At 45.7% G+C, this 27,902-nt stretch overlaps 1 protein-coding gene across 1 annotated transcript; it reads right to left on the minus strand.

Moving 5' to 3' along the window:
* Window positions 1–1,304: 1,304 nt before the first annotated feature.
* LOC133111639 (importin-7) lies at window positions 1,305–22,575 on the minus strand. Its single transcript, XM_061222152.1, has 25 exons — window positions 22,383–22,575; window positions 17,011–17,092; window positions 14,219–14,372; window positions 13,910–14,068; window positions 13,448–13,604; window positions 12,929–13,018; window positions 12,708–12,802; window positions 12,361–12,445; window positions 11,830–11,964; window positions 11,626–11,725; window positions 11,042–11,118; window positions 10,695–10,811; window positions 9,895–9,984; window positions 9,435–9,600; window positions 8,580–8,740; window positions 7,986–8,114; window positions 7,274–7,340; window positions 7,035–7,160; window positions 6,680–6,777; window positions 6,500–6,595; window positions 4,919–5,139; window positions 4,069–4,277; window positions 3,662–3,868; window positions 2,626–2,742; window positions 1,305–2,534 (listed from the first exon to the last, which is right to left on the minus strand). Exons 1-25 carry the CDS (start codon window positions 22,464–22,466, stop codon window positions 2,437–2,439), a joined length of 3,120 nt encoding a protein of 1,039 aa, XP_061078136.1. The 5' UTR covers window positions 22,467–22,575; the 3' UTR covers window positions 1,305–2,436.
* Window positions 22,576–27,902: the final 5,327 nt, after the last annotated feature.

Below are 27,902 nucleotides of genomic sequence, written 5' to 3' on the forward strand. Positions count from 1 at the left end.
TGAAAATATTAGCCACAACGAATACGGCTCTCCAATTGGTTCAAGAACCTTTCAATCAACCACTTTGCGCATTCACTCCGTCCCAAATGTAATTCATACATATTTCTGGGCAAGATCAGACGGGGCGCCATTCTAGCTTAGTTGTTTGGTAAGAACGAGTGTGGCAAAACATGTCCGGTGCATTCCATAGTTCTTGTTTATTGATGTGAGAATGCATTTCTTGACGTAAAATATAAACATTGAAAAATGTGAGCGTTTACGGAGATATCCAGCGTCATATCAGCTTAAAAAGAACAAAAGACAAATTCACATTTCTCAGAAGCGGTGAAGAACAGCCATTTTGAGAGACCCAAACAATGCGGGGACGGAGCAGGGCGATGTGGGCAATGCAGTGAAACAAAAGGCTGTAGTGATTGATTCATTGGAATACTTTAGTCTCGACAACCAGGATCCCCCTTGAGCTTGACTAAAGTAGACCGCTCTTTAATCTACTATTACCAAAACGTTGCTTGTAGTTAGTTAGCCTACATAGACAACTGAATAGCCTAATTAACGTTAATTACGTTGCGCTAGTGGCTTAGCTAGTATCATAACCAGCGAATCGCACAGCTCCTTCGTCTAGCAGAGTAAATAAATAAATCAGGCACCAGGTTTTTCAATTGAAATACTTAAAATAATGGTTGCGCAGATAGAAACACCTTTATTTAGGGATGTGTCAAGTACGTTATGTGGTACCTTATAGCAACTTATATTAAATTGAACATATGCCTGACTTTCTTATTGTGTGCTTAAAATCTTGTTTAAAAGGCTTCCCAACTCGATTGCATGGTGAAGTGGTTTGGACCTCCTGCGGCGGTAAAATCACTCATGATAGCTACTACTACTTGAAAGTAAAATTCCGCCTGAAAGCTGGAGTTATTTTTGACCTGTTCTCTGGAGTATAGAGTAACCGGAAATTCCAGTAAATGAAGATGGACCACCGGAACTGGCTGGATTTCCCATAATTTCCAGTCGTTTATTACACTTGTGTCTAAAGTGATCAACTAAAAAAAATGTGGTTTTCCTAAACCTTTGATTTACTTAAGTAATATGTTTAACATAAAAGCATTTTATGAGCTGCACCCCGCTCTTTATGCAAGTATGCCTTTAAGCATTGTTTCGTATCTTGAACAAGGGTACAAGCCATGCTTCACCTTAGCTTTTTTTTTTTTTTTTTTTTTAAACACTGAGGTAGAGTAAATTGAAACACTTCCATATCTGCTCTTCCGAGCATGACCATCAATGATTTATCATAGAATACAATATACACCTACACAGGTATTTATTTTAATTTTGTCTTATGTTGAACGATACGTTAACACAAAAACTTCCAAAAGCTATTCTGTGAACCTTGGCTCGACCTTCCAAAGTGAATGTGCCTCACCCTCCATTCTGGAACTGAACAGTTCACATGTATAATACTGCAGAGCTTACCACCTCTTCACATGTATCCAAACTTTTTTTTTTTAATATACTGTTGTATATATAGATAGTCCATCCATACACCAACCAAATACTTGAGAGCTTTGTGATCAAGTCCAATTGTACATGCTTCAATTAAGTAATCAACCTGACTCTCAGTGCTTACAATTTTTTTGTATCTAAACTGCAGACCAACAGCATTACTTTTCCCAGAGCCCAGAGTGTTGCCATTTCTAGCAGCAGAGATGTCACTGATTAATCAATGCAGTAACCAAGTACATGTGTTAAGCAGTCATAACTAGAATTTGCCTGCAATGTAACACTTTTACAGCCTTTTCCTTTTCAAATAGTCTCAAATGATGTAAAAAAACCGACAAAAAAAAAAACTTTGCAGTCTGATACAGAAGGCTAGGTGACCTGAACAATAAGAAAGTGCTAGTCATCAATTTACAGATATCAGGCATCGTGTAGTGCTATGACAAGTATCCAATATGCTACATATGAATACACTTGCTTATACCTTTGAAATGCCCAAGGTTGTTTTGTCAGGCTACTCGACTACCTTGGCTTATGTACATAACAAACATAGGAATTTGTTGATGCAAAAATGTAGACAAACACTACAGCCACCAGTATGAATTTCAAGTGGCATTTGAGCTTATACCATGAGACTGATGAAACATTTAGTCCCATTTTCAATATCAATTCATTTGTTTTATCCCCATATTGTTGTTATGGGAGAAAAAAAAAAGCTGTCATCATGGTGTCTCCTCCAGAGTTTGGACTCCATAAGACGATGCTGTTCCAAGCATTTGGTTGCCTTCCCCACCTCTTCTGTGCTATGTCCAGTTTGATACAGTCAGGGTGAAGGGTGAGAGAGAAGAACCAGTTTCTGGAACCACTATTGGAGGGAACAACACAAGCCTTTTCACTTCACTACAATCAGTCACAGAGTTAGAAAGGGGAGAGGGCAACTCAGTTCAGTCCTGGAGCATTTCCTCCAAAATTGAAGTTTGATGGCACCACTGGAGCTGTGAACTTGTATCCACCATGTTTTTCAATCATCTTTGACTCTGGAAAGACAAGACGGACATTTTGAATTCTTGCCCTTAGGGATTGACTGGCAGCTTCGCACTCAATCTGAGGTTGAAAACAGGGACGTACCATGAGCAGCCCGTCTCTGGTCTGCCAGTGTGCCAATGTCATGAAGGTGTTTTCCTTGCTCTTCGTCTAGACTCTGTGTGAGCGCCTGGTACCAGGCTGGGTCACGTGTCTGGATATCTGAAATGAAAACAAACCGAGCGTGAGAGAAAGCCCACAGGACCCCTCCATTTTCTTCCAGAGTAATGAGTTATTTTATGAATATGAGATTCTGGGTGTATCCAAGTGTTCCTGAGCAAGACACCTAATCCCCAAATGCTCCTGACAAGCTGGTTGGTGCCTTGCATGGCAACCAATCGCCGTTGGTGTGTGAGTGTGTGTCTGAATGGGTGAATGAGAAGCATCAATTGTAGAGTTGGATAAAGGCGCTATATAAATTCCAACCATTTACCATAATAAAAACAAGGATAATTAGCTGGCATTTCCTGATATTGGTCCATATTGGTGTTCACCTTCACAGGCAAAGGTGTGGCATATTTTATGTTGTGGCATACTGAGGTTCTCAGTATTCCAACAATTCCTCGTCCCATTTTAAGACAAATATGAATTATGAGTGGATGTTGGGAACTGCCGGCAGATGGGAACTGCAGCTCCATAGCAAAAGACAGTGTTTTCACACCTGGTTTCACACTAGTGACACACCAGAAGGTGACAAGCCAGAACATGAATGTTGTGAGTGTAGCAACAATAGATGTGTATCCGTCAGACCACTGAGGGTTTCGTATAGACATGTATCCAACACAGACCAAAGAGCTCTGAGGGTTCCGTACAGACATGTATCCAACACAGACCACAGAGCTCTGAGGGTTCCGTACAGACATGTATCCAACACAGACCACAGAGCTCTGAGGGTTCCGTACAGACATGTATCCAACACAGACCACAGAGCTCTGAGGGTTTCGTACAGACATGTATCCAACACAGACCACAGAGCTCTGAGGGTTCCGTACAGACATGTATCCAACACAGACCAGAGAGCTGAGGGTTTCGTACAGACATGTATCCAACACAGACCAGAGAGAGCTCTGTGGACTCTTACTCTGCAGGATGACTTTGAAGATCTGGTATTCATCTACGAGGTTGTCTTCATCATCCACAGAGGTGGTGTATCCCTCCAGGGCAGTCTCCTCAGCATCGTCCTCCTCCCAGTCTTCATCATCACCATCCTCACCTGCCTGCTTGGCCAGCATCTCCAGGTACTCCTGCCCCTCCTCATCGATATCATCTTCATCACTGCCCAGCTCGGCTGCAGGCAAAGACAACAGCTTGTCACTCGCCCCCCTGCACGATATCCAATACAGAAAAGCAGTTTGTCTGACCTAAAACCAGACCTAATGGCTGGTAGTTCAGCATCATTGCAAAATGTGGCGAATCCACTGGCAATCAGGTAAGACACTGTTTGTGTTCAGTGTGCTCTAGAGTTGTGCTCCTGCCATATGTGCTCACCATTCTCATCATCTTCCTCCCCGTCCTCGTCATCGTCGTCTTCGTCGTTCTCGTGCTCGGCGCGGCAGGCATACGCTCTCTTAAGGCCATTGAAGAGCAAGATGGTGGCAGGCAGCAGCTGGCTGGCAGCCTGGGTCACAGCCTGCGGCCGCTGCTCCAGATCTATGAGCGCACATAGGCCCAACACACACATCTTCCTGTCATGCAGCCTGTGGAGCACACACACACACACACACACACACATCAGCACAGAATGTAGCACGTGCACACCGGACCAGGTTCCGACATTACATCTCACAGCAACTCTACCTCAGTGTCACTTTACATCACTGTGTGCCCGAGTTATACTTATTCACCAGCTTCACCTCAGTCAGTCACATTCATCACATCACAGTGTACACCTGAGTCAATGAATACGGGAGGCCAAAGGCAGACTTGTTTAAAGCTTTTTGACATTGAACAGCCCCCCAAATGTATGCTAATGTACTGCTCTATTTTTTAACGCACTCTGTTCTCTCTAACTGTGCATTTATTATTCTGAACAGTGAAGACATACACCCTCCTCTGAAGGAGGATATTAAATGGTAAATTGTTGGAATTTATATAGCGCCTTTAGCCAAAGAGTTGTACAATTGATGATTCTCCCACAGCTCGTCAGGAGCATATGGGGGATACGTGCCTTGCTCAGGGACACTTCGACACACCCAGGGCAGAATCGAACTTCCGACTGCCAGACGACTGCTCTTACCACCTGAGCCAATGTCGCCCCATATACTAGCCCCAAAACTTTTAAACCGGAAGCTGGAACCTGCAATACTATGTGGAAGTATAGAGTAAACGGAAGGCGCACCCAAGGAAGCAGTCGACGTCCTTGAGCCACTGTGTGATGAAGTGGTTGGTGATTGGCTCGGTGTTGTTGGGGAAGCGCAGGTTCTCCAGCGTGTTGAGCAGGAGGGCGGGGCTGTAGTACAGCGCAGCGATGGCCACCTGAAGGCACATGGTCCGCAGCTCGCTCGTCTTCACCTCCCGCGTTAACCGCTCGAGTGCCAAAGCCACAAAGAGCGGCACCACCTGCAGGGGGCATTACAGAGCGTTCAGCATACGCGCACACACACACAAACACAGCCTGTAGAGGACAGTACGCACACACACACAGCCTGTAGAGGGCAACACACACACACACACACACACACACACACACACACACACACACACACACACACACACACACACACACACACAGAGCCAGTAGAGGGCAGCGCACACACACAGAATCCAAGGGGCAACGCACACGCGCACAGCCAGTAGGAAGTCCAAAGAGCCAGAGTTGTTCATTTGAATTATTAGCAAGTCAGCAACCTTTGTGCTACCTTGGCATACACGGAAGGAACAAGACTGGCACATCTTTCAGTGCAAACTGGCCAGGGTTCAACAGTCCAGTTGTGCAGTGTTCCAACAGCACTGAAATTAGCAGCTGTGCTACATGCAGCCTGCATCACCATCACAAGTAAATCAAAGAATATTAAATGCTGGCCAGATCCAGTTTGTAATGTACACATTTTGGATAAAAGGGTATAATCCTAGGCGAGACTGAGTGGCGCAGTTCAGAGCAGCTGGCTCAAACCCTATTCTAATCCGCCAGGCTGCCAGGGGGGTTTGAATCCCCGCCACAGCTCTTTCTCTGCTGTGATCCCATCTTTATCCACAGCCCTCTCTCTGTCTGCTTTCCCACTGTCTCAACAAAGCGGAACTAATATAAAAAGCAGGATGGACTGTCCGCTCTCCTCAAAAAAAGAATTGTCAATTCTCCATTAGTTACATACATACATACATACATACATAACACAACCTACATTACTTCAGTGATACAAGGATCTGCATTAAATTCACTAAATATAGTTTCAAGGATATTTCAGATGTTATCAAACCAGCTCTAATTCTGCTGCACTTCAGTCATGATTTCCACATTTTGGCTGCTGCTTCTGGTTATGCAATTTCAATGACATTTGTAAATCACACCTGCATAGATTTTTTTTTGGTGCAATATGAAAGCACCCACACAAGCACATTTAGCCTTGACTGTAGGTGTGAGTAGGATCCATGCCACTGTTTTGGATGTGTAAGTTTTGGAGACTCATTGGGTACTGTGTTTACCTGGTCTGTGTAAATAACTTTAGAGATTCAGGTGTGGTTACCTGGTCTGCGTAAGTAGCTTTAGAGACTCATGTGTTGACCTGGTCTGTGTAGGTAGCTTTAGAGATACAGGTGTGTTAACCTTGTCCGTGTAAGTAGCTGTAGAGACTGTCGTGTTTACCTGGTCCGTATAAGTAGCTTTAGAGACAGGTGTGTTTACCTGGTCCGTATAAGTAGCTTTAGAGACAGGTGTGTTTACCTGGTCTGTGTAAATAGCTTCAGAGACAGGTGTGTTTACCTGGTCAATGCCACGGCCTTTGCATTGCAGGATGATGACCTCAAGTAGTTTTGCCGCATGGCACTCTGGGTCTTCCCCTGGATCCCCTGTCAGCACCTGCAGAAGGACTGATGATATGAGCGTACTGCCGAAAGGAAGGCTCACTCACCCCACACCCACAGCTCAGCCAAGAGTGCTCACCTTCTTGCACATGCTGTAGATCATCTCCAGGTATTTGGTGTCGGACAAGAGCGTGTCGGTATCTACTGTGACGTAGTTGTGCAGGAGGGGCATCATGTCTGTGGAAGTGGCATTCGTAAATTTGGTATTCTGACACAGCAACATACTGCATCTGCAAATCCACTCAAAATGGATCCCCTGTCCAAGGGGTACTCTCTCACCTACTGCATGAAAACGGCTATTATGGGACTCGTGGGAAATATGTCTGATGCAGAGATAGAGGAATGGTGTAGGACAGAATGAGAGAGAGAGAGAGAGAGAGAGAGAGAGAGAGAGAGAGAGAGAGAGAGAGAGGCGGAGAAAATGGAGGTCGTACCAGTGAAGTAGTCGAAGCCGTCCTGCTGGAACACCTCAAAGACCAGTGGGAGGAGCTGCCACATCTGCGGGGAGACCTGCTGGCACGTCAGGCTGTGCGCCAGAGAGAGGATCTCCTCGTAAAACTCTGAGGAACACAACCACCACATCAGGACATGATCTGAACCACAACAGCTGGCAAAACTGTGGCAATGATGTACCATGAAGCTCCCGGTGCCAGTGAGGCAGTGGGACACTCACCCAGAACGTGCTGCTGCAACACAGTGCCGATGACCTGCAGACAGATGCCCTCCAGCTGCTGGGTGATCTGAAACCGGGACAACAAGTCTCTGCAGTTTCCACACTACTGAACCAATGCAGTCACGCTCACACAGACACGTGTACGTGCTCATACATCACAGCCCGGCATGGATGGTGTGTGCAGGTGTGTGTGTGCGTTATGCACTGAGCAGGGTGTGGAAGGGTGGGCGTGTGTGTGTGTGTGTGTGTGTGTGTGTTACGCACAGTGCAGAGTGTGGAAGGGTGTGTGTGTGAGTGTGAGTGTGTGTGTGTGTGCGTGTGTGTGTGTGTGTGTGTGTGTGTGTGTGCGTTATGCACTGAGCAGGGTGTGGAAGGGTGGGCGTGTGTGTGTGTGTGTGTGTGTGTGTGTGTGTGTGTGTGTGTTACGCACAGTGCAGAGTGTGGAAGGGTGTGAGTGTGTGTGTGTGTGTGTGTGTGTGCGTGTGTGCGTGCGTTATGCACTGAGCAGGGTGTGGAAGGGTGGGTGTGTGTGTGTGTGTGTGTGTTACGCACAGTGCAGAGTGTGGAAGTGTGTGTGTGAGTGTGTGTGTGTGTGTGTGTGTGTGTGTGTGTGTGTTATGCACAGAGCAGAGTATGGAAGGGTGTGTGTGGAAGGGTGTGTGTGTGTGTGTGTGTGTGTTATACACTGAGCAGGGTGTGAAAGGGTGTGTACCTCTTTGTGGTCCTCCACCACACTGAGCAGTGTGTCGATGGTGTTGAGGATGCCCATCGCTGTCACGGCCTTGTCATCACCCCCCTCCTCATCTGGCCCGGTCTGGATCACCTGGTTAAAGGTCATGGCCTGCCACAGAGAGACGGGAGAGGTCATCACAGTGCCACCCAGAGAATGGGGGGGTTCAACAAACATTAAGACCCAAAACATCAGTGGACCCCATATATTATAACTACTCCTCTAAAACCCACTTATAACAATAGAAAGAAAAAAATGGTACTTTCAGACACATTACATAAATCATACACATGGCTCCGTAATGCAGAGTGCTGTGACTCACGGTAAATGGACTGCATGCAGATAGTGCTTTTATCCAAAGCGCTTTACAATTAACGCCCCTCATTCACACCAGTGACGAAAGGCTGCCGTACAAGGCACCGACCAGCTCGTCGGGAGTAATTTTGGGTTGCGCAGGAACACTTCGACAGGCCCAGGGCGGGGGATCGAACCGATCGAACCTGACTGCCAGACGAGCGCTCTCATCTTTTGAGCTTGCCGAGAGAGAGGAACGTGTGGAAGGTGCCAGAAACTCACTAGGTGCTGGGTCATCTCCACAGCAATGGGTGTGACCTCCTCGCTGTATTCGCAGATCATCTTCTGGATAACGTTGGTGAGGTCATCGTTCTCGGTTTCCCGGACGATGTGGAGCAGCGCTTGCATCACCGGCCGTATAAAGGGAGTGATGTACTCCTTGGCTGGGGGAGAGGAGAGGCACCATCTTTAACCCCGGCCTCAACCTCACATCAGAGTACGAAGACTCACCCAAAAATTTTAATCTGAGTATTGAGCTCCCTTCTCTCTCCTTACACATACATGACTATTAACCCCAGCCCTAATCTTACATCCAAGTAAAATTGTGTGCTAAAAACACTTCCATGGAATTAAAAATGACTGAATGATTATTTCTTAGAGTGTGAACAGTTACAGCTCTACATTATTAAAGCTGTGATACCAGGATGTATCACTGCCGCCCACCTGCACACTCAATCCGCCGCTTTGTTTCTGTGTGAATAGCCCCCACAACCTCAAGAGCTTCCTAAAATAAGTGCCGAACAGCAGCCCCTCCTGAACACACTGCTGCCCACTGCTGTGAGTGCACCGTGCCATCGGCTGGACTTTCAGCCAGGGGACCCCAACGATAAAGCCTTCAGTCAGGCCATCTCCAGGGATCCAATTACTGGACCCATACCCATGCACCAGCCCAAGCTAAAATCCCCCCCTTCCCCCTTTAAATGCTTTCTCTGCCATCTGTAATTTAATAAACATCACTACGGTGGCATAACTATCATTTTAGGACAGAATAAAAAAAAGTCTCTATTTTTAACTGAACTGCGATACTTTGCGTCAGCTCTGTATGAGAGGTGCACATTAACAGTTCATAACTCCAACCTTTCTCCTGGTTGCTGATGAGCACTTGCAGGGCGATGGCGGCCTCCACTTTGACAGGCATCTCGTTGTCGTTGATGAGGCAGAGTCGGGTCAGCTCCAGGGCCGTCTGCAGGTTCTGGTCGCTCTTGAACTTGACCTCGCAGAAGTAGTGCAGGACCCAGCAGGCCTGGGGACGCAGCAGAGCAGAGGGGCTCGAGAGGCACTCAGCACCCAGACGCACACTGGCCCCACTCCAACCACAACCACAACCACTACCACCAAATTTATGACATTCAAAATGTAGCTTTTGGCTCAACAGTCAGTGCTACTACGGTGAACTTACAGGGCAATGCTTGCAATGCATTTTACAAAAGGTATAAAGGACTCTACGACAGTGTGATATTCGAAGTTTCCATGACCTTACAGGGCAAGCATATTTTCAAGGTTTTTCCAGGGCTCTATTGAAAGGCCGCTCTCTCACCCGAGCCCGCATGTAGCCCAGCTCGCTGCGGAAGAGTGGGAACACGTGGTTCTGCAGCATGAACTCCATCTGCTCTTTGTAGATCTTCTTCTGCAAGGGCACAGAGGGGATAAGCATGATAACAATCTCCTGACAATCAAACAGAAATAACCTTGTGTAAAAATCCTGTAAGTTTAAATATTTTTATTTTTTGTATTTAATAATTTTATGTTTTACATGTGCTCAGTTTGTCCTTTGTCTCTGCATAGCTACTTTTCATAAGCCGTAAATAGGGTTTGTGATCCAACACACTCTGACATACTGCTTCATGTACTCACAAGTGATAATGGGTGAGCTTTGTGCAAAGCTACTTCAAAAAACTCCCTTGTGGAATCAAAATTCAGCAAAAGGCACATTCGCACATTTCCCTGGCAGATTAAAGAGAAACCTCTCCTGTCAAATGGCCATTACAGTGTTTATCATTATTCTCAGTTCTGCAGCCCACACAGTAGCTGTACAGTACGTCTGCTCTTTTGAAAGCATTTTCCACAGCATAATTACACTGTGGAACAGCTCAAACGGGTATGGTTGATCTACATTATTTAGAGTTATAAATAGTTAACTACATTGTAGTGAGCCACTATATAATCTAAAGGAGGGCCTCCAGGACAAGTGGTTACTAAAATGAACACTGGGAGTGACTGTAGTAAAGCAACACGACAAATAAAATGTCCAAAGTAAAGAGCTGAGAATGTGAGCACTAGCTGTGGTCTTAAACTCCCAGCAGCCGCTCTGTGAGAGGCTGTGACACGCTTCCTCACCTTGAGCAGGATTTCCGCCAGGGAGCCGATCATGTGGAGGGCCCCGTCCTTCTTGCGAGGGTCCGCCGCGGGGTCCGTTAGGATCTGATAGCAGAAGCCCATGGTCTTTTGAAGCACCTGTCATTCAAACGCAAAACACAATAAGTACTGCAGTCAGATGAATAACCACTCCCCAGACTGCATTGCCTTTTAGCAACTGCCTGATGGTCTGCACTGGACCTGTATGAGAAACCCTCGTGTTTTTTTCCCCCCTCCCCCAGCCCTGCTCTATATAGAATGATGCCCTACAGGTGAGGCCAGCAGCCCAAACTGTGGCTTTTTAAAAACAAGAACATGAGCTCACTCACCTCTTTCCTCTTGTTGCAGGAAGTGAAGAGCAGCGTCTGAGCAGCTGTGGTGGGGGAGATGAAGTCCTCGAACACGTCTGCATGTGAGAGAGCAGACATAGTCACAACACGTCTGCACGTGAGAGAGCAGACACAGCCACAACACGTCTGCGCGTGAGAGCAGACACAGCCACAACGTCTGCGCAGGAGAGAGCAGACAAAGCCACAACACGTCTGCGTGTGAGAGCAGACACAGCCACAACACATCTGCGCAGGAGAGCAGACACACCACAACACGTCTGCATGTGAGAGAGCAGACAGCCACAACACGTCTTCGCGTGAGAGCAGACACAGCCACAACACGTCTGCGCGTGAGAGAGCAGACACAGCCACAACACGTCTGCACGTGAGAGCAGACACAGCCACAACACGTCTGCACGTGAGAGAGCACACAGCCACAACACGACTGCATGTGAGAGAGCAGACACAGCCACAACACGTCTGCGCAGGAGAGAGCCAGCCTGTGTCCAGAGTCTACAGTGTTTTGTAGACTTACTTAATCTGCTGCAGCAGGAGTGAACACAGAGCCGAAAGCTATTTCTCACCGAACTTCATGCGGATGTACTCGTAAGGGTCCTCCTGCCACAGCTCCTCATCGCTGTCTGTGTAGCACATGAGCGGGAACACCACGTCCTGAATGATCCCCTGAAAGAACGCAAACACATCAGAGGCACAGGCAGAGCAACAGGAGACCAGCAGAGAGTCTCCACACAGCATGACAACATGCCATTCCAGCAGGCCCTGAATACCTGGATGTGCAGCTTCAGGTTCCTCCAGGTGAGCGCGTGGCCGATGCCCTGGTTGATGTAGTTGAGGGCCTGCTGCAGGACCCGGGGGGCCACATACTGCTTCTCTTTGAACTGATACAGCACCTTCAGCAGCACCTGCAGGGAGACACTCCATCAGCTCTCCCATTGGGCAATACACAGGGTATTTCCTACATAGTATATTCTTTGTTTTCACATATATATATATACACATTCTTTGAAAAAAGTTCACGGACCTCAGTGACATTCAACACTAATTTACCTCAGTGACATTATTTGGAACATCTCTTGCACACTTACAATATTAGAAAGTATATGCTGGATTGATGCTGAATGGGGTTTAAATGTCTAAACACAACCCAACTGGTTCTTTACAACCAAAGCAATGCAAGAAAATGTGCTGCTGCCTCACTCTGTGCACTCGTACCACCAAAACCAAATACTGAGCAAGGAAAAACCCTGAATAGAGCACACGAACACTGGATCAGTGTGACAATACTGCACGTTACTCACCTGTTGGGCGGAGACGGCATAGCCCTTGAGGAAGAGCTCAGCAAACTCATTGTACTCTTTGGTGGTGTTGCCCGGACTACCGTACCTGTGGGAGAGGGAGGGAGCCAGAGTTACACAAAGTCTCACAAACCCCTGAACACTAAGCACACAGGTAATGAGTGCAGAAATAAGGTGACACAGACGACCAGCGCAGGTATCGAGGGACACTGGTAATGAACGCCGGTATAAAGGGACACAGGGGATGAGAGCAGGTATAGAGGGACACAGGTGATGAGCGCAGGTATAGAGGGACACAGGTGATGAGCGCAGGTATAGAGAGACAGGACAGATGGTAGGAGCAGGCTTGCCTCTCAAAGAGCCGGGCCAGGATGTGCAGAGCCCACTTCTTACACTTCCACCACGGCAGCTCCGGCCGGTCGTCCTCATCCACCTGGAGAGTCTCCTGCGGGCAGGGCCATGTCAGTGTTATTACACCCTCATAAAGGGCCACCCACATCAGCCTGTGTATGCGTACGCACGCACAGACACGCACAGACACAACCCACACACAAACCACACACAAACACACCTGGGGCACATCTCTGTCCACCACCGTCTTCAGGATCTCCATCCACTCTGTCAAGTTCTGCCGATTAATCAGCTCCAGTGGCAGGTTATACTGGAGAGAGAAAGCTGGTGTTATTACCCTCAAATCATTAGACAGAGCATTATCTGAAGACTGATCTTCAATTAAGCATTAAGCATGCTTACAAAGCAAGTAAGCCCCAGTGTTTGTAGGATAACTGTCTCAGTTCTCATTCATGCTACATGCTGCTGTGTTGCAGCTACACCTCATTCTACAAATGGGATGTTAATGACGCTGCTGCACTTTAACTGCATATCGTTCAAAACCTTACCACAGCAGCTGTGCCAGCCCTGAGTCTGTACAATTCTCTGCTGGCTTAGCGGCCAAACGGAGACTCGAATGAACCAATTTGTGCATTAGCCATCAACTGTCATTTGCCTGATCAACCCCTGGTTAAGTGTTACTGTTCAACCCTGTGCACTATGAGCTGAGACCCACGCCCCACTCGCTGCTCTGAGGTACCTGGAAGAGTGCGTAGAGGATCTTAAAGATTTGTTTCTGTATTAGCACAGAGTCGCTGGATGCGTCTGGCAGCAGCTGTATGAAGCGGTCCTTCAACATGGGCATGAAGATCTGCATTGCGGCCACTAGGGGGCTGCGCTCATCCGGCTTCTTATACCTGTAGAGGAAAACACCTGTCATACAGAGTTCACACATGCAGGCGGCAGAGTGTTTCAGTGGCTCTGATCTCACACATGCAGGGGGCACAGTGTGTAATTGGCTCCGAGTTCACACATGCAGGGGGCAGAGTGTTTCATTGGCTGTGAGCTCACACATGTAAGAGGTCGCGCAAGGTGCCTGATTGGCTCAGCTCACACATGCTGGAGTATTTGATTGGCTCCAGGCGTGCATATCCTAGAGCTGGAGCAATGCACCAGATTGGCTCTGAGCCCATGCATGCTGGGGAAGGGGGCAGGCTCTTACTCGTAGTTCTTGACCAGCTGGTACAGGCAGAGCAGGATGCCCAGCCAGCCGGCGCTGTTGTCAGACTGCAGGTAGAAGCCGATCTTGTCCACGATGGCCGTCCACTTGCCGGGGTAGTCGTGCTTGATCATGTGGTGGATGCACGTGGTCAGCTGCACCCTGAGGGGGGAGGCCAGAGAGAAGCAGGAGGTGAAGCGGACAGGTGAGTGCTGCGCAGGGTGGGGTAGGGCAAGGGGAAAGAGGTATGGTGGAGTGGGGAACAGGGTGAGGTAGGGCAGCGGGGCAGGGTGGGCAGAGGCGGCAGGTTACCGGATGCGCTCGGGCGAGTGGATGATGGCCTCCACGATGTTGTCCCGGATGAACTGCCGGTCCTCCTCAGGGATGTTACTGGCAGAGGAGTCTCCAGCTGCCGGCTCACCCTCGTTCCAGTACTGCGACACCATGTTTTTCAAGTAGATCACACCTGCAGGCACGGGCACAGTCAATACGGAGACAGTGAGTGTGGTCACGCAGTACCCAAGGTTGGGGTCAAAACCATTTCAATTCAATATGAACTGAAACTTAGTTCATTAAAAAATAAATAGAAGAGGTATATTTCAATAGAATTCCCAGGGTTGGGAGTAGTTCACGTAAAGAGCAAAGGGTTGAGAGGAGCTAGGTTAAAGAGTAAAGGGTTATACAGATGGCAGTTATGGGGTCTGTCCATGTTCCCACAGTTTGGACATTAGGACATCACCGTCATTGCCGTATGGGACTGGGTTCTGCCACGGCACAGGCAAGCCCACCCCTCTGTGTGGGTCATCTTACTGTCCCAAACCTAATTCCCAGACCACAGAAGAACCTGTACTCTGGACACCAAGGCTGGGCCTGGCTGAGCTCCACAGTCTAATCCGGAGAGACTCGTATTTACACTGCAATCAACCGCGCACACACTGAAGCAATGCATCTCAATTAAGCACCTCTGCCCAAGAATACAACAGCAGTACAACACCCGGGAACTGAACTTGCAACTTCTCAATTAAAGAGGTTACCAAGATACTACACTACCACCCAGTGCACTATGTGACCCCTGGAGAGGAAGTGCTGAGTTGTAGCCCCACCCCATGCCAGTTACCACGGTTACCTCTCCTTCCTGTGCCTATGAAAATGGTGGTCACATAAGAGGGGGGTTAGACACAACACAGAGCAGAGACGCAGAACAACTCCCCACATCGTTGGGATGTGTCTGCAAAGCCGTAATATGGCCACAACCTTCCCAGAGCTCGGGAGCGCATTATGACCTGGCCACGTCTGAAATAGAGAAATCTGACACTGGCCTTTCAACATTTGCTGGCAGAGGCTGGGGTTACCGATTTGGGCTGTAAATGAGGCTGGCACTCGACAAAATCCCTTTTACCAAATGGCAGTAACCCAAGCTCTGCAGTCACTCACACAGACAGGCAGGAGGCCCAGCCTAATTTCAGCCCCACCATTCCTGAGGCGCTTTCAGGTCTCCGCCAACACCGCCATGACAAAGCACAACCCCACTGGCTTGCTGCGTCACAGCTAGGAGGAGGCAGAATGTTTGCGTCAGGACTATTGCCACGTGAAAAGCTGCCAACCACTCAAAAGGGCTGGATTCAGCCCACTGGTATCTCAGATATGCCTGGAATGAAATGGCTGGGCTGTGGCTACCTGTGTGGGGATGTCCCTTTTGCTGAGGACTGTGGCCAGAGTGAAGAATGTGCCCGATAGAAAACGAAGCTGAGCAGCTGTTCCCATAACATAAAACACATGATCACATAAACACACACTGCCAGAAACTCTGTCCTTAAATTCCCCCCGTAGCCATGGTTACTTCACACAGCTTGTGATATACAGTGTATACGGAATGAATTTCCTGAAATACAACTACAGCAGTCTACCACTTTCCCCAAGGTGTGTGCCTGTTCTGCATAAACACATGGGTGTGTATTGTATTGTGTACTTTCGCAAATCACTCCAAGCTAGGTGATGTGTGTGTGAATGTGTGTGTGTATGTGGGTGAGTGTGTGAGAGTGTGTGAGAGTGTGTGAGAGTGTGTGAGAGTGTGTGAGAGTGTGTGAGAGTGTGTGAGAGTGTGTGAGAGTGTGTGAGAGTGTGTGAGAGTGTGTGAGAGTGTGTGTGAGTGTGTGTGAGTGTGTGTGAGTGTGTGTGTGTGTGTGTGTGTGTGTGTGTGTGTGAGAGAGAGAGAGTGTGTGTGTGTGTGAGAGAGAGAGTGTGCGTGTGTGTGTGTGAGAATGTGGTTGAGTGTGTGCACATTCAACAGTTTCTCAGAAGACAGAATCCCTCAGAAAGCTGATACTCCAGGAAGCGCTGGAGGCCACTGGGGGGTTAGAATACCACAGTACTATCCATTTCACAGCCTGCGCCTCCAGAACTACATTCTGACATCACAGCCTCCTGACACAACCACCTTCTGATATCATCACAGCCTGCACCTCCAGAACTACATTCTGACATCACAGCCTCCTGACACAATCACCTTCTGATATCATCACAGCCTGCGCCTCCAGAACTACATTCTGACATCACAGCCTCCTGACACAATCACCTTCTGATATCCTCACAGACTGCGCCTCCAGAACTACATTCTGACATCACAGCCTCCTGACACAATCACCTTCTGATATCCTCACAGCCTGCGCCTCCAGAACTACATTCTGACATCACAGCCTCCTGACACAATCACCTTCTGATAACCTCACAGCCTGCGCCTCCAGAACTACATTCTGACATCACAGCCTCCTGACACAATCACTTTCTGATATCATCACAGCCTGCGCCTCCAGAACAGTCTGTGGACATCGCACTAGGAAATCCATTTGAGGACTGAGCCAGGCGACTTCTACTCCAGTGTGCTGTTCTGCTTACCCTTCAGCTTCAAATTGGCTGCAAACATTACTAATGTGTAGACATTACTGTACAGTGTGTCACTCTGGTAAGATATGTTTAAGGAGAACTCCAAGCGTTCATAATGCACCGGCACTTAAGTACCCAATGGATCTCCACTGTGAACATTTTTCCAAGCTTCCATGGAAATGACCGGAATGCAGAGCTCCGTTCATGGGATGTAAACTCACCTGCTTGTCTGACGGGCAGGTCAAGCTGTTCGGACATGGTGACCTGCAGTAGGGTGGACAGAAAGTTCACCTGGGTGTGACCCTGTCAATGAAAGCAAATAAATAAGGGTTAGACCACTCCGAGTCTGGGACAGGGGCCACATCCATGCTATTCACAGCAGTGCACACACGCTTCATTAAAAAAAAAAACCCATTTCATCCTCCACCAGGCCGTACCTACGACTGCTCTATGAGACCTTCTGGAGGCTAAATGCGGTAAAAACTAATCCATCTGTAAAACGCATTAAAGTTTAACATGCTAGATCTCGACCCTCACAAACCAATGTCCCAGAGGCCTTGCAACTCCTCGCATACAACAGCACAGCACCTGGATCACAAGTAAAATAAACTAAAATCAATCCCAGGACATGAGTCATTTATGACTGTGGAATTATGGCATAGGTCTGGGAGGACAGGAAACGGAGTGTGACAGCACCAGCAAAGAGAACACAGTGCAGTAAAACCTGCTGCCAAAACAAAGGCTGATATGCCCAGATGGAACAAACCAGGCCACTTACACGAGGAGACCAAACTGAGAAACCTATTAAATTACAGCTAGTCTGGTTTGGTATGCATATGTCATGGCTACAGAGTGATTCAATTTCCCCTGCCGTACAGAGCAACCGATATTCACTCCATGTGGGAAGCTCTTGCACTGATCAGCGTGTGAAAGAGGCAAAATGGCACACATACTTGATGATATAGTAGGTTTGGCCGTCGATACGATTGGGACAAAGCTTGAAAGAGGAGCAGACTTCCAGGAGAGTCTTCCGCCTACCCTGTCCGCAGAGGCATAGCAGCTAAAAGGGACATTATTCCTTTAGGTCTTAAAAAGAGCTTTTGGTCTCTGCTGTGGCCAGATTAAATCAGTGCTTCAACTAGGCCAGTTATTTCAGTCAGCCACACACACTGCACTGCAAACAAAGCTTCACTGTACCCTCCTGTCAGCCAAATTTTGCATGCCTGAAACAAACTGACTCTGCTCCCCTCTACGTCCCCCACCCCACCTGTAGCTCCACTGCAGGGTGGGACCACCAAGGCTCGTCACATCGAACGACACGCGCACATCAAACATCACCGCAGCCGTCGTCCGGGAAACAGGCAGGTGGCAAGGTCACGAGGGCATTGGCGTGCATCCATGCCAATGTTTTTGGGAATTCTGGCAAACTTTCTCGAGTTAAAGGAGAAAAGACAACCTTGGCTTCCCTCCATCCTCAGTGATGTAATGATGTCACTGTCAGTACTCATGGGATGTTTCACAGACTGCGCCAATCCTGCGCCCACATCCATACCAGATGCCAGCAATGGCCAACTACCCCATTCATTCCACAATAACACTCTGCTAAACACTGCTGCTCAATAGGGACTGCTTCCTGACAACGATAGGGACGATTTTCAATGCTGGAGTAAATATGCAAATATGTATTTATGTAAATACCAAATTAAATATGTAAATGCAGAAATGGGCTGATATCAGCCAGACGCCGGTAGACGCCTGCGATTCAGCAGTGTGAGGACTTTTTATGCACTGAAACAGTTTACAATAATCCAAGTTTCATTTCCTAACATTGATTAGAAACAAATAAAATTAAAAGACGATTTGCCTCCAAGGGACATGTAATAATTCAGTAATACAGAATTATTACAATACCAGGAACCAGGCTAACTGTTCAAACGAAATGGTGAACGTACTTAATATGGATGTTTTACTTAATTACCATCATTGCCATCCTTACTCAACTGATCTTTTGTCGCCGTACAAACCCAATCGGCCTTAGGTCATCACACAAATCGTTGTTGGCCATTCTGACTCCAGGCCGAAGAAAAAGGCTGATTGTGCCTTTTCATTTACAACCCCCTAGGCTCTGGAACAATCTCCCTCTGGACATTAGAACAACCAAATCAGTGTCTTCTTGTAAGACTGAACCAAAGACACATTTTTATAGATTTTATTTAGCTTTTATTCGCCTTTAATTTGTTTTCGTTTCAGTTTCCTTTACCACAATCTATATACTGTATTTGCTTTATCTGTATATTGCCTTTTCATGCTTTGTTTTCATTGTTTCTTAAAGCACCTTTGTGCTCTGCTTGAAAGGTGCTATATAAATAAAATAAATAATAATCACAACTTTACCATCAGGAAATATGCTACGCATCATCCAGATGCATCACTGTCAAAACGTTAGGGTAGTACTATAAGTTATTACTACACTTTGTGTTATTAACTTTAGCATACTGGTTAATTACATGTTCATCACTAGCTAGCTGACTGCTAAAGCGCAAACACAAACAATGTCAAAAGCGTTCAAAAGAAAATAGAGTTGAGAGCAATATTTTGTATATATTTGGAAAGCGATAACTTCAATGAAGCGGTGAGTAACTGCAAGGACAGTGGAAAAAAGCTTGAAGTGACTGACGGAGACGGAGAAGACATCGCCCCAGACAGCAGTAATTGCTATCCTCAAAGTCATCCTGTAAGATGGATATCTACACCTGGAAGAACAATGCACTGAGGACACACTCAAGTTAGCTGTACGTTCGTACACCGTGTCATTGATTCTATAGTGTTACTAGTGAGGAGAAATCATTAGCATTTGTTATCCAATACAAACGCAGTGTAAGACGGAGAGACAGTGTGTCACTGTCCAGCATATTAGCAAATTTTCCTGTTATCATATGGGTAAATACATTTGAGTAATTGTTTCACTTCCTAAAGGTGCAGTTTTGCAAGGTGGTTTCATTAAAAGATGTTTGTCTGGAGTGTGGTTTTAGTACAGGCATAGTTGTCACAGACATACCCATACTGCGAATAAAAAAAACCTCGGTCTAAATCAATCAGGCTCATGCACATGTATGAGGCCAGCATGGCCAGCCTATCACTGAGGCCCACACAGCCTCCATCTGTGCTCCCTCCTCAGATTCCCCCTCTTCCACGCACTCACATGGTCTATGCGCCTCCCTCAAATGACACTTCTAACCACTCAACAGAAGCTATCCACTAGCATCCAGCCAGCAGCCATTCCATCATGCACCCAGCTCTTGCCAAATGGCTGAAGCTAAGCAGGTGTGGGATTCCTTAGTACTTGGATGGGAGACCAGGGAAAACCAAGTCGCTGCTTGAAGTGGTGTTGGTGGGCCAGTAAGGGGCGATCTGCCCACTGGTAAAATTATCCCCAATGCCCCAGCACAGTGACGTACAACACACTGTGCTGTAGAAGAAGCCTTTCAGATGAGAAGCTGAACTGAGGTCCCGACTCATTGTGGATTAAGATCCCATGACTCTCTTTGCAAAGTGTAGGGGGTTCCCCGGTGTCCTGCCTAAATTCCCAACCTTGGCTTTCAACATGCCATCATCCCCTGATTCAATTGGCAAAAACATTGTTCTCTCCCTCCCCACCTCAGCTGGTGTGTGGTGAGCATTCCTGTGCAAAATGGCAGCCATGAATCACCCAGGTGGGTGCTACACATTGGTGGTGGTTGAGGCAAGGTCCCCCCTCATCACTGTACCTGCTTTGAGTGTCTAGAAAAGCGCTATATAAATGTAAATATTTATTTGTCTACAAATATTGGCCTCCCTACCAAGCTATTGAAACGCTGTATTGCCCATACATGGCAGGTATGTAAATAAAAAAACAGAACAGCCCTCTGGTCTTCTAGTCCCCAGAAGCTTCTGAGCCTATTCCTGGATATAACACAATGAGTCACAGCCACAGGCTAGGAAGTTAACATTTAATTGAAACTAAACAGTGTCACTTGTAAATACTCATAAATGAAAAGGTACATTAATAAATTACATGTAAAGAACAGCAAGTAATTATAGGGCTTTAAAAATACAGGCCAAAATGGATATTTGAACAAATTTACACGCACACTCCGCGGTTGAACCTGTTGACATATTTCTATTCTCACGGTTCAGAGCTGCGGACTGCAGTAAATGCCATTCACTAGTCCTTCAAAAATACTACTTTCTACTTTTCTGAGAACACATTTTGCAACCCACCACACTGCTCTCACGGCACCCATCTCACATATAGCCAATACTCCCAAGACCTAGGGGCATTCGATATTTTTACATGACAGGCCGACGATTTCAACGTTGCGTTCCGAATTAACAAACGTCTTGCACTTGTTTGTATAGATTCACCCACACTGCACTAATTAAGGTTGGCAACATAAAAAGTTGTTTAAATTACCAATTGGAAAGACATGCCACAGATTCTGCACACCCATTTGTATATTTCAAAAATCTGCGTTCTCTTAATTTGACAGCTGCATGTTTCCGCAGAAAACAGCTGGCGTTAGCCAACTTAGCTACTTCAGCCCATATGTTTCCATAGTAACAACTATTTTTCATGTAGTTCAACAGCTAAAATACTATTCTAGCTACACAGAGCTGTCTCGCTAACGTTATCGAAATATGATCTAATGTGAATTCGTGCAGCCTGGCTGACAAGCCAGCTAACTGTTAGTATTCGAAAGCTTTTTTAACGTTATAGGGGCGTTCAAGATCAAAACTACAGCTAGCTAGCTAAAGTGAACGTCTAGTTAGCAGCTGTGATTTCAGCTTTCAAGAAGCCACAAACTTCAGTCGCCTGTATTTAGCTGGACTAAACTGTGTCAATCCTACGGAATGAACGTTAGCACAAAGGATGTTTAAAAATCTAACGTTAATCCACGACCAGCTGGGGAACGTTAGAGCTCATTTATGTCTTGATAATCACTGTCTGATTATAGCTAAATACTGCTGGCAAGATAACAATAGCTAGCTAGCCAGATAGCTATAATCAAACGCACAGCTACGACGTAGATAGAGCTAGCCTAGCTAACGTTAAACGTCACTACTACAAACGTCAACTAGATAGCCCAGACAACGTTGATCATGACACTAGTAACTAGCCAGCTAAATCTGGAATAATTGTACAATCATTACAAGCTAATTTAACGTTAACGCGACATATCACAGCTGTCCTCCAAAGTTAAAACAGCGAACAGGGTGAGATGAACGGAGTGGCTGTGCCTTGAACTGCCATTACATTAACGTTAGCTAGTTACATCACAAACTGAATAAAAAAGAAGACTCCCTAATGTTTATGTTTGGTGTTGCTATGTGCAGACTAATAAAACGTCTGTTGGTGAAGTAAAACCTTTCACATTTTTGCCCATAACATTAACATCCTCTCCGCACTCTGTAGTTAGCTAGCTAGCAAGATAGCAATTTGTGGACTGCTAGTTAGGCAGCCCAGTTAACATTAGCAAGCTGGCTAGTTACCACATCACAAGACTGCGTGCTATTCCAACCGTGAGGCCCGAGCCACCACCGGCCTGAATTTTACCTCGTTTAGCTGTCTCTCCGCAGCTTCCCGCAAGTTCGGGTCCATAGTTCCCCGAAGGGCCTCGATCAGGGCGTTGGGATCCATGTCTACACTCTGTTATGGCTCGGTTTCAGTAGGTACGGCGAACTACGAAATCCTAGTCGATGCGCACATGGACGCACGGCTCTCCAGCTACCGGCGCGAAAGGAAGAGACGAACGGAGTACCCGGATAGATCAGTACCGATTTCTCTTCGGAAGTCTTCCGTTTATGACGCAAAGGACTCTAGGAATTGTAGTTTATTATTATTATTATTATTATTATTATTATTATTATTATTATTATTATTATTATTATAGAATAGGGAAAAATATGACACAAGTGACTTTGGAATTATTATTGGTGCCACGACAGGGTGGTTTGAGTTTCACAGAAACTGCTGATCTTCTGGGATTTACACACACTACAGTCTTCAGTGTTTACAGAGAATTTGTGCGAAAAACAAAAAACAACCAGTGAGCAGCAGTTCTGTGGCAGAAACGCCTTGTTAATGAGAGACGTCAGAGGAGAAGGGCGAGACGGGTCAAAGTTGACAGGAAGGTGACAGTAACACAAATAACCACACATTACCACAGTGATATGCAGAAGACCATCTCTGAACACATCAAACCTCTAAGTGGATAGGCTACAGCAGCAGAAGACTTTATAAGTCTAAAAGGTAAGTCTAATAAATACCTAATAAAGTGCTCACTGAGTGTATGTGTAGACTAATAAACACATACAAATGTGTTTCTCTCAGTAGCCTTTTTATAACTATGTGCAAAATGATTGTCTTTGTAGTTGTTATTGTCTTTGAAAAATTACAAATTGTGTAAAACAAATCAGTGTGCAGTGTACCACTTCACAAACTACCTTTATTAGGTCAATTAATTGCATTGAGTAATGAGACAAATTTGCACATCTGGCTATTCATTTGCTTAGCTTAAATTTATTTGCATCTGAACATGTGGACCTGTGGATGCCCGATCAACCAGCAGGGGTTGCTAGTGAATTATGTGAAGCAGTCATCCTGTCAACTGTAACGTCAACCCCAACCCTTACATCCCTTGGTGATGCTCGAACATTGCCATTTTGGGCTACCAGTCACAGTTGACCATCTATGCAGTAGAAAAATGCCTTCAGAGGATGAACCACACAGTCGTACGCCCACTCCAATGACTTCTTGAACAAGCACTAAATATATGGTCATTTATAAAGTGGTCAATTATAAATAATTTCAAAAGGAATATTGTAGATGTAATTATGGAATTCCTTTTGGTATTCATTTGGTATTCCTTTTAGTAGCCATGGCATGTTTTCCTTGGGGCTGTCTTCATGAATCCAGTGGAGATTGTTGAAAACATTTTGGTTTGTGTATTTGATTGAATCTTAGACTGATTGTTAATTGAATTGCCATTATGGAGTAATCATAACTCCAAATTACAACAGTAATAATGTATGAAATTGGATATATTAATTTTATGTGTTTTTTTCCACACTAAAGTTGATTCTATAGACAACCTATTTTAAATAATTATTTAATAGCCTCTCGAAAGAGGTAGAGTAAATAAATAAACATATAAAATTCCTAAATTCCACATATACATTATATATATTATAAACAAGAATATACAATATATATATTTTACACAGAAAAGCTGAAAGCAGTTACTCTGTCAAGCCAGGCTGTGGAAACACAGCATCAAATGAGGCGACCTGAATTTTTAGCGGTAGTCACGAGTTTTAAGGCACTCGCCCTGAACTGGCCATAGAAAAATTCCAAAGATCTAATATGCCTGTGGCGGCACGGATGGCCGTCGGCCGGGGCCTCTCTGTGCGGAGTTTGCATGTTCTCCCCGTGTCTGCGTGGGTTTCCTCCGGGTACTCCGGTTTCCTCCCACAGTCCAAAGACATGCTTGGACATGATTGGAGAGTCTAAATTGCCCATAGGTATGAGTGTGTGAGTGAATGGTGTGTGTGCCCTGCGATGGACTGTCGACCTGTTCAGGGTGTATTCCTGCCTTTCGCCCAATGTATGTTGGGATAGGCTCCAGCCCCCCTGCGACCCTGTTCAGGATAAGCGGGTTAGGATAATGAATGAATGAATTAATGAATAATATGCCCGTGCCCTAACAAACCAGTAGAACCATATCCTTTTTAAAACAAGTATTTCCTATTTATTCCTTTCAACTTCGTTTCACTTGCAAATGCAATACATAATATTTGTCACTAGAGGGCAGATTGATGCACGCATTGGTCCCAACGGGAATTACAGCGTCAAATGCCCATAGAATCTATTTTAAAAGCCATTGCCCAGTCAATACTTTGGGTAAGTTGATGTACCAGCTATTTATTGAATTAATTGAAATAAACGGAAAATCTTATTTTACTCAATGTTTCATACTAATGAAATATGAACTTTCAGTGCTTTACCACAATGTGAAATAATATAAATTGTCATTTGGCCCACATGCACCGCGGAAATAGTATTAAATATAAATACACCTTTATGAAAAAAAATGTAAACCGCTAATTATTTAATACGGAATTCGCTGTGCAGTCGCTGTGTAGTCGCTGTCCATCTCATTCTTTATAAACTACCCTCAATGACGTTATGAAGTTCTGGAGTAGTTTTAAATATGACCAGCTGGTGTCACCATTGAGCTGGTTAAGACAGACTAAGAAGTCATTCATTGGACAACGTTTGCACTTTGGTTTGTTTGCCTTGTTTGACACTCTCTTCCTGACCCAGAAACCATAGTTGGTCATTAGCACATGGAGTTATCTGAGAGTCTATTCATTTGACATGAATCATGTCAGATGCTGTAGCTGTCAAATGTCATATTTTCTTAGTTGAAGAGTCAAAAACACTGCCCAAAGAGCAGCCAAAAATTGATCTAAACTACTGGCATGAAAATGCAGTGATGTCATACTTTTACACTTAAAAATAACAATACCCCTGCAAGCATAGGGCAGAGGGTTGTACTGGCCCTGATCCGTGTTTGAACAATATGCAACCAGACAAGACAAGTAATAAATCACACAAGATATGCTCCAAGGTAAAGGTTTGGCAGAGTTATGTATCACAGTGTGAATAAGTGTTCTCAATTTCACATCTCTATAGTGAAATAGATTTGCAGGTTGCACTTCATGTTGTATCCAACATACTTAATTGAATTCGTCTGGCTGATATTTTTATACATTTCCTTTCCAAATCTATTAGCGTTTGGGGAAAAAATGTTCTTGGCCGTGAATCGCTCTGTAAATTTCGCTCTATTTCCTGGAGGTTTGCAGAGTGGGATGAGCAGTTAGAATGCTGGAGCAGGGTCGTCTCCGTGGCGCGGCGGGGTGACTACGGCGGGGAGGAATGCGGAGCTCGCGGAGTCCCAGAGGACGGCGAGGCGTCCGCGTGTCCTCTCCCAACCCTGCGCTGGGGGACGCACCCGCGGCCAGATGTTGCCTAATGTGGCATACAGCGCACATCCGCTCGTCTTCTCTCATACGCTCCCTGCTCCTCCGCCTTCTGTGCCTACTCAAACACGTTTCTGTGATCACCCTCACTCTGTTCAAGTGCCTCTCTGCACAGAGAGGTTAGTAGTAGCATAGTACCTGCCAAAGCTCAGTGATGGGGAAATGAGAGGATTCTCATTTACTCCTGGTATTCTATGTTTTGTGAAGTATACACCCATACAAATGAATGGAAAATAGCTGGGACATGCTGGTGAATGGTGAACAGACAGCATTAGTATACCCATCCTCCTACATTATGTGTCTTACCTCAGCCAGAGAAACCTTCATGTAATGACACTTGTTAACATGAGGGCAGTTTAACAAATGATACCTTTGAACATATGATGACACTAGCACATGTATGATTCTGCTAGTGCAGGGGTCGGCAACCCTGGTCCTGGAGAGCCACAGGGTGTGCTGGCTTTCGTCTCCACCTTAAAATAAGCAAGCGACTCAGACCCAAGAAACCAGGTGAGGTGAGTTAATTGTGTAATCAACGGCTTTCATTGATCAATTAATGCCAAGCAACAACAAAAGCCAACACACCCTGCGGCTCTCCAGGACCAGGGTTGCCGACCCCTGTGCTAGTGCGTAGTTAGAAAAATGACATGTATAGTATTACAAGCAGTATCAGTAACTTTTATCTTTATGTTATTCATGGAGGAAACAAGTGGTCAGTGTGCATCTTACATGTGGTGCTAGGTACCTTTATTACAGTTAAAGCATTTTTGTTGCTCTGGGTAATGATTGTAATGTAATGTTATTATTAGATATCTCAAAAGTGCTTCAAAGTCATATCAGCTTTACCTGACTACGATTAGGTCTTAGGTTGCATGGTCCCTCAGTTATTAATAGCGGAGTCCTTGCACCTCCAGTGAATTCAAGAGCGCCTCTGCAAACATCAACAAAAAAAAGACATTACATTACATTACATGTCATTATATTCCATTACATGTCATTTGGCAGACGCTTTTATCCAAAGCGACTTACAGTTCATTTAGACTGAGCAAGACAGACTTAGACTTTCATAATCTTATGTTGAACCATTCAACAAATTCAATACAATTGGCATTATGTCGTAATGTTCTCACCAGGTCAGGTGTAGTCTCTATACCATGCGAATATCACAGCTGAAAATGCAGTGATGCATTTACCACTTCACCGCACCGCTGCTTACCCTGGGGGGGCACTTCCCCCTTCACTATGTTCCTGGGGTACACCCTGGGTTACCTACCTGAAAGTACCGCCTTCCCCTACATAACTGCACAAACATATTTAAGGTCATACTATTCAATGGGACTGTGATTTGCATCCAGTCAATCATCCCATTTTAGCGCTGTTTTCATGAGCACAGGCGCTTTGTGATATGAATTTAAAAGGCAGTGCTCTCCTTTGCACCCAAAAAAGATGCATGATGATAGCTTAAAGATTTTATGAGTTACTAACACCTAGGGAGTTACTCCCACATCAGCAAGCAGTAGAGCAAATGTAATTCAGAAATGTAGTTCAGAATACACAGACAGAGATCTGGGAGCTAACGCAATATATACACTCAGTGATCACTTTATTAGGTAGACATGTACACCAGCTTGTTAATGTAAATATTTAATCAGCCAATCGTGTGGCAGCAACTAAATGCATACAAGCATTCAGACATGGTCAAGAGGTTCATCTGTTTTTCAGACCAAATATCAGAATGGGGAAGAAATGTGATCTAAGTGACTTTGACAGTGGAATAATTGTTGCCACCAGACAGGGTGGTTTGAATATCTCAGAAACGGCTGGGATTTTCACGCACAACAGTCTCTAGAGTTTGCAGAGAATGGTGCGTCAAACCTCTAAGTGGATATAAGCTCCAGCAGCAGCAGCAGAAGGCTAGTGTTCTAGTAAATACTTAATGTCACTGAGTGTATTTTCCACCTAACTGAAGCTTTAGCAACAGGCCTTGCTCCAGCTCCAGTTAAAGTGTAAGAGCTAACCACAATAAAGCAGC

Source organism: Conger conger, chromosome 15 (assembly GCF_963514075.1).
Source record: "Conger conger chromosome 15, fConCon1.1, whole genome shotgun sequence".
Classification (NCBI taxonomy): Eukaryota; Metazoa; Chordata; class Actinopteri; order Anguilliformes; family Congridae; genus Conger; species Conger conger.

What these genes read in the sequence shown, in the direction of transcription:
- LOC133111639 (XM_061222152.1), bottom strand. Translation starts at nt 22,466, where the DNA reads ATGGATCCCAACGCCCTGATCGAGGCCCTTCGGGGAACTATGGACCCG. An exon ending in TGGACAGAGATGTGCCCCAG is followed by an intron (nt 12,803 to 12,928) that starts GTGTGTTTGTGT and finishes CCCTGCCCGCAG; the next exon opens with GAGACTCTCCAGGTGGATGA. An exon ending in GACGTCGACTGCTTCCTTGG is followed by an intron (nt 4,278 to 4,918) that starts GTGCGCCTTCCG and finishes TGTGCTCCACAG; the next exon opens with GCTGCATGACAGGAAGATGT.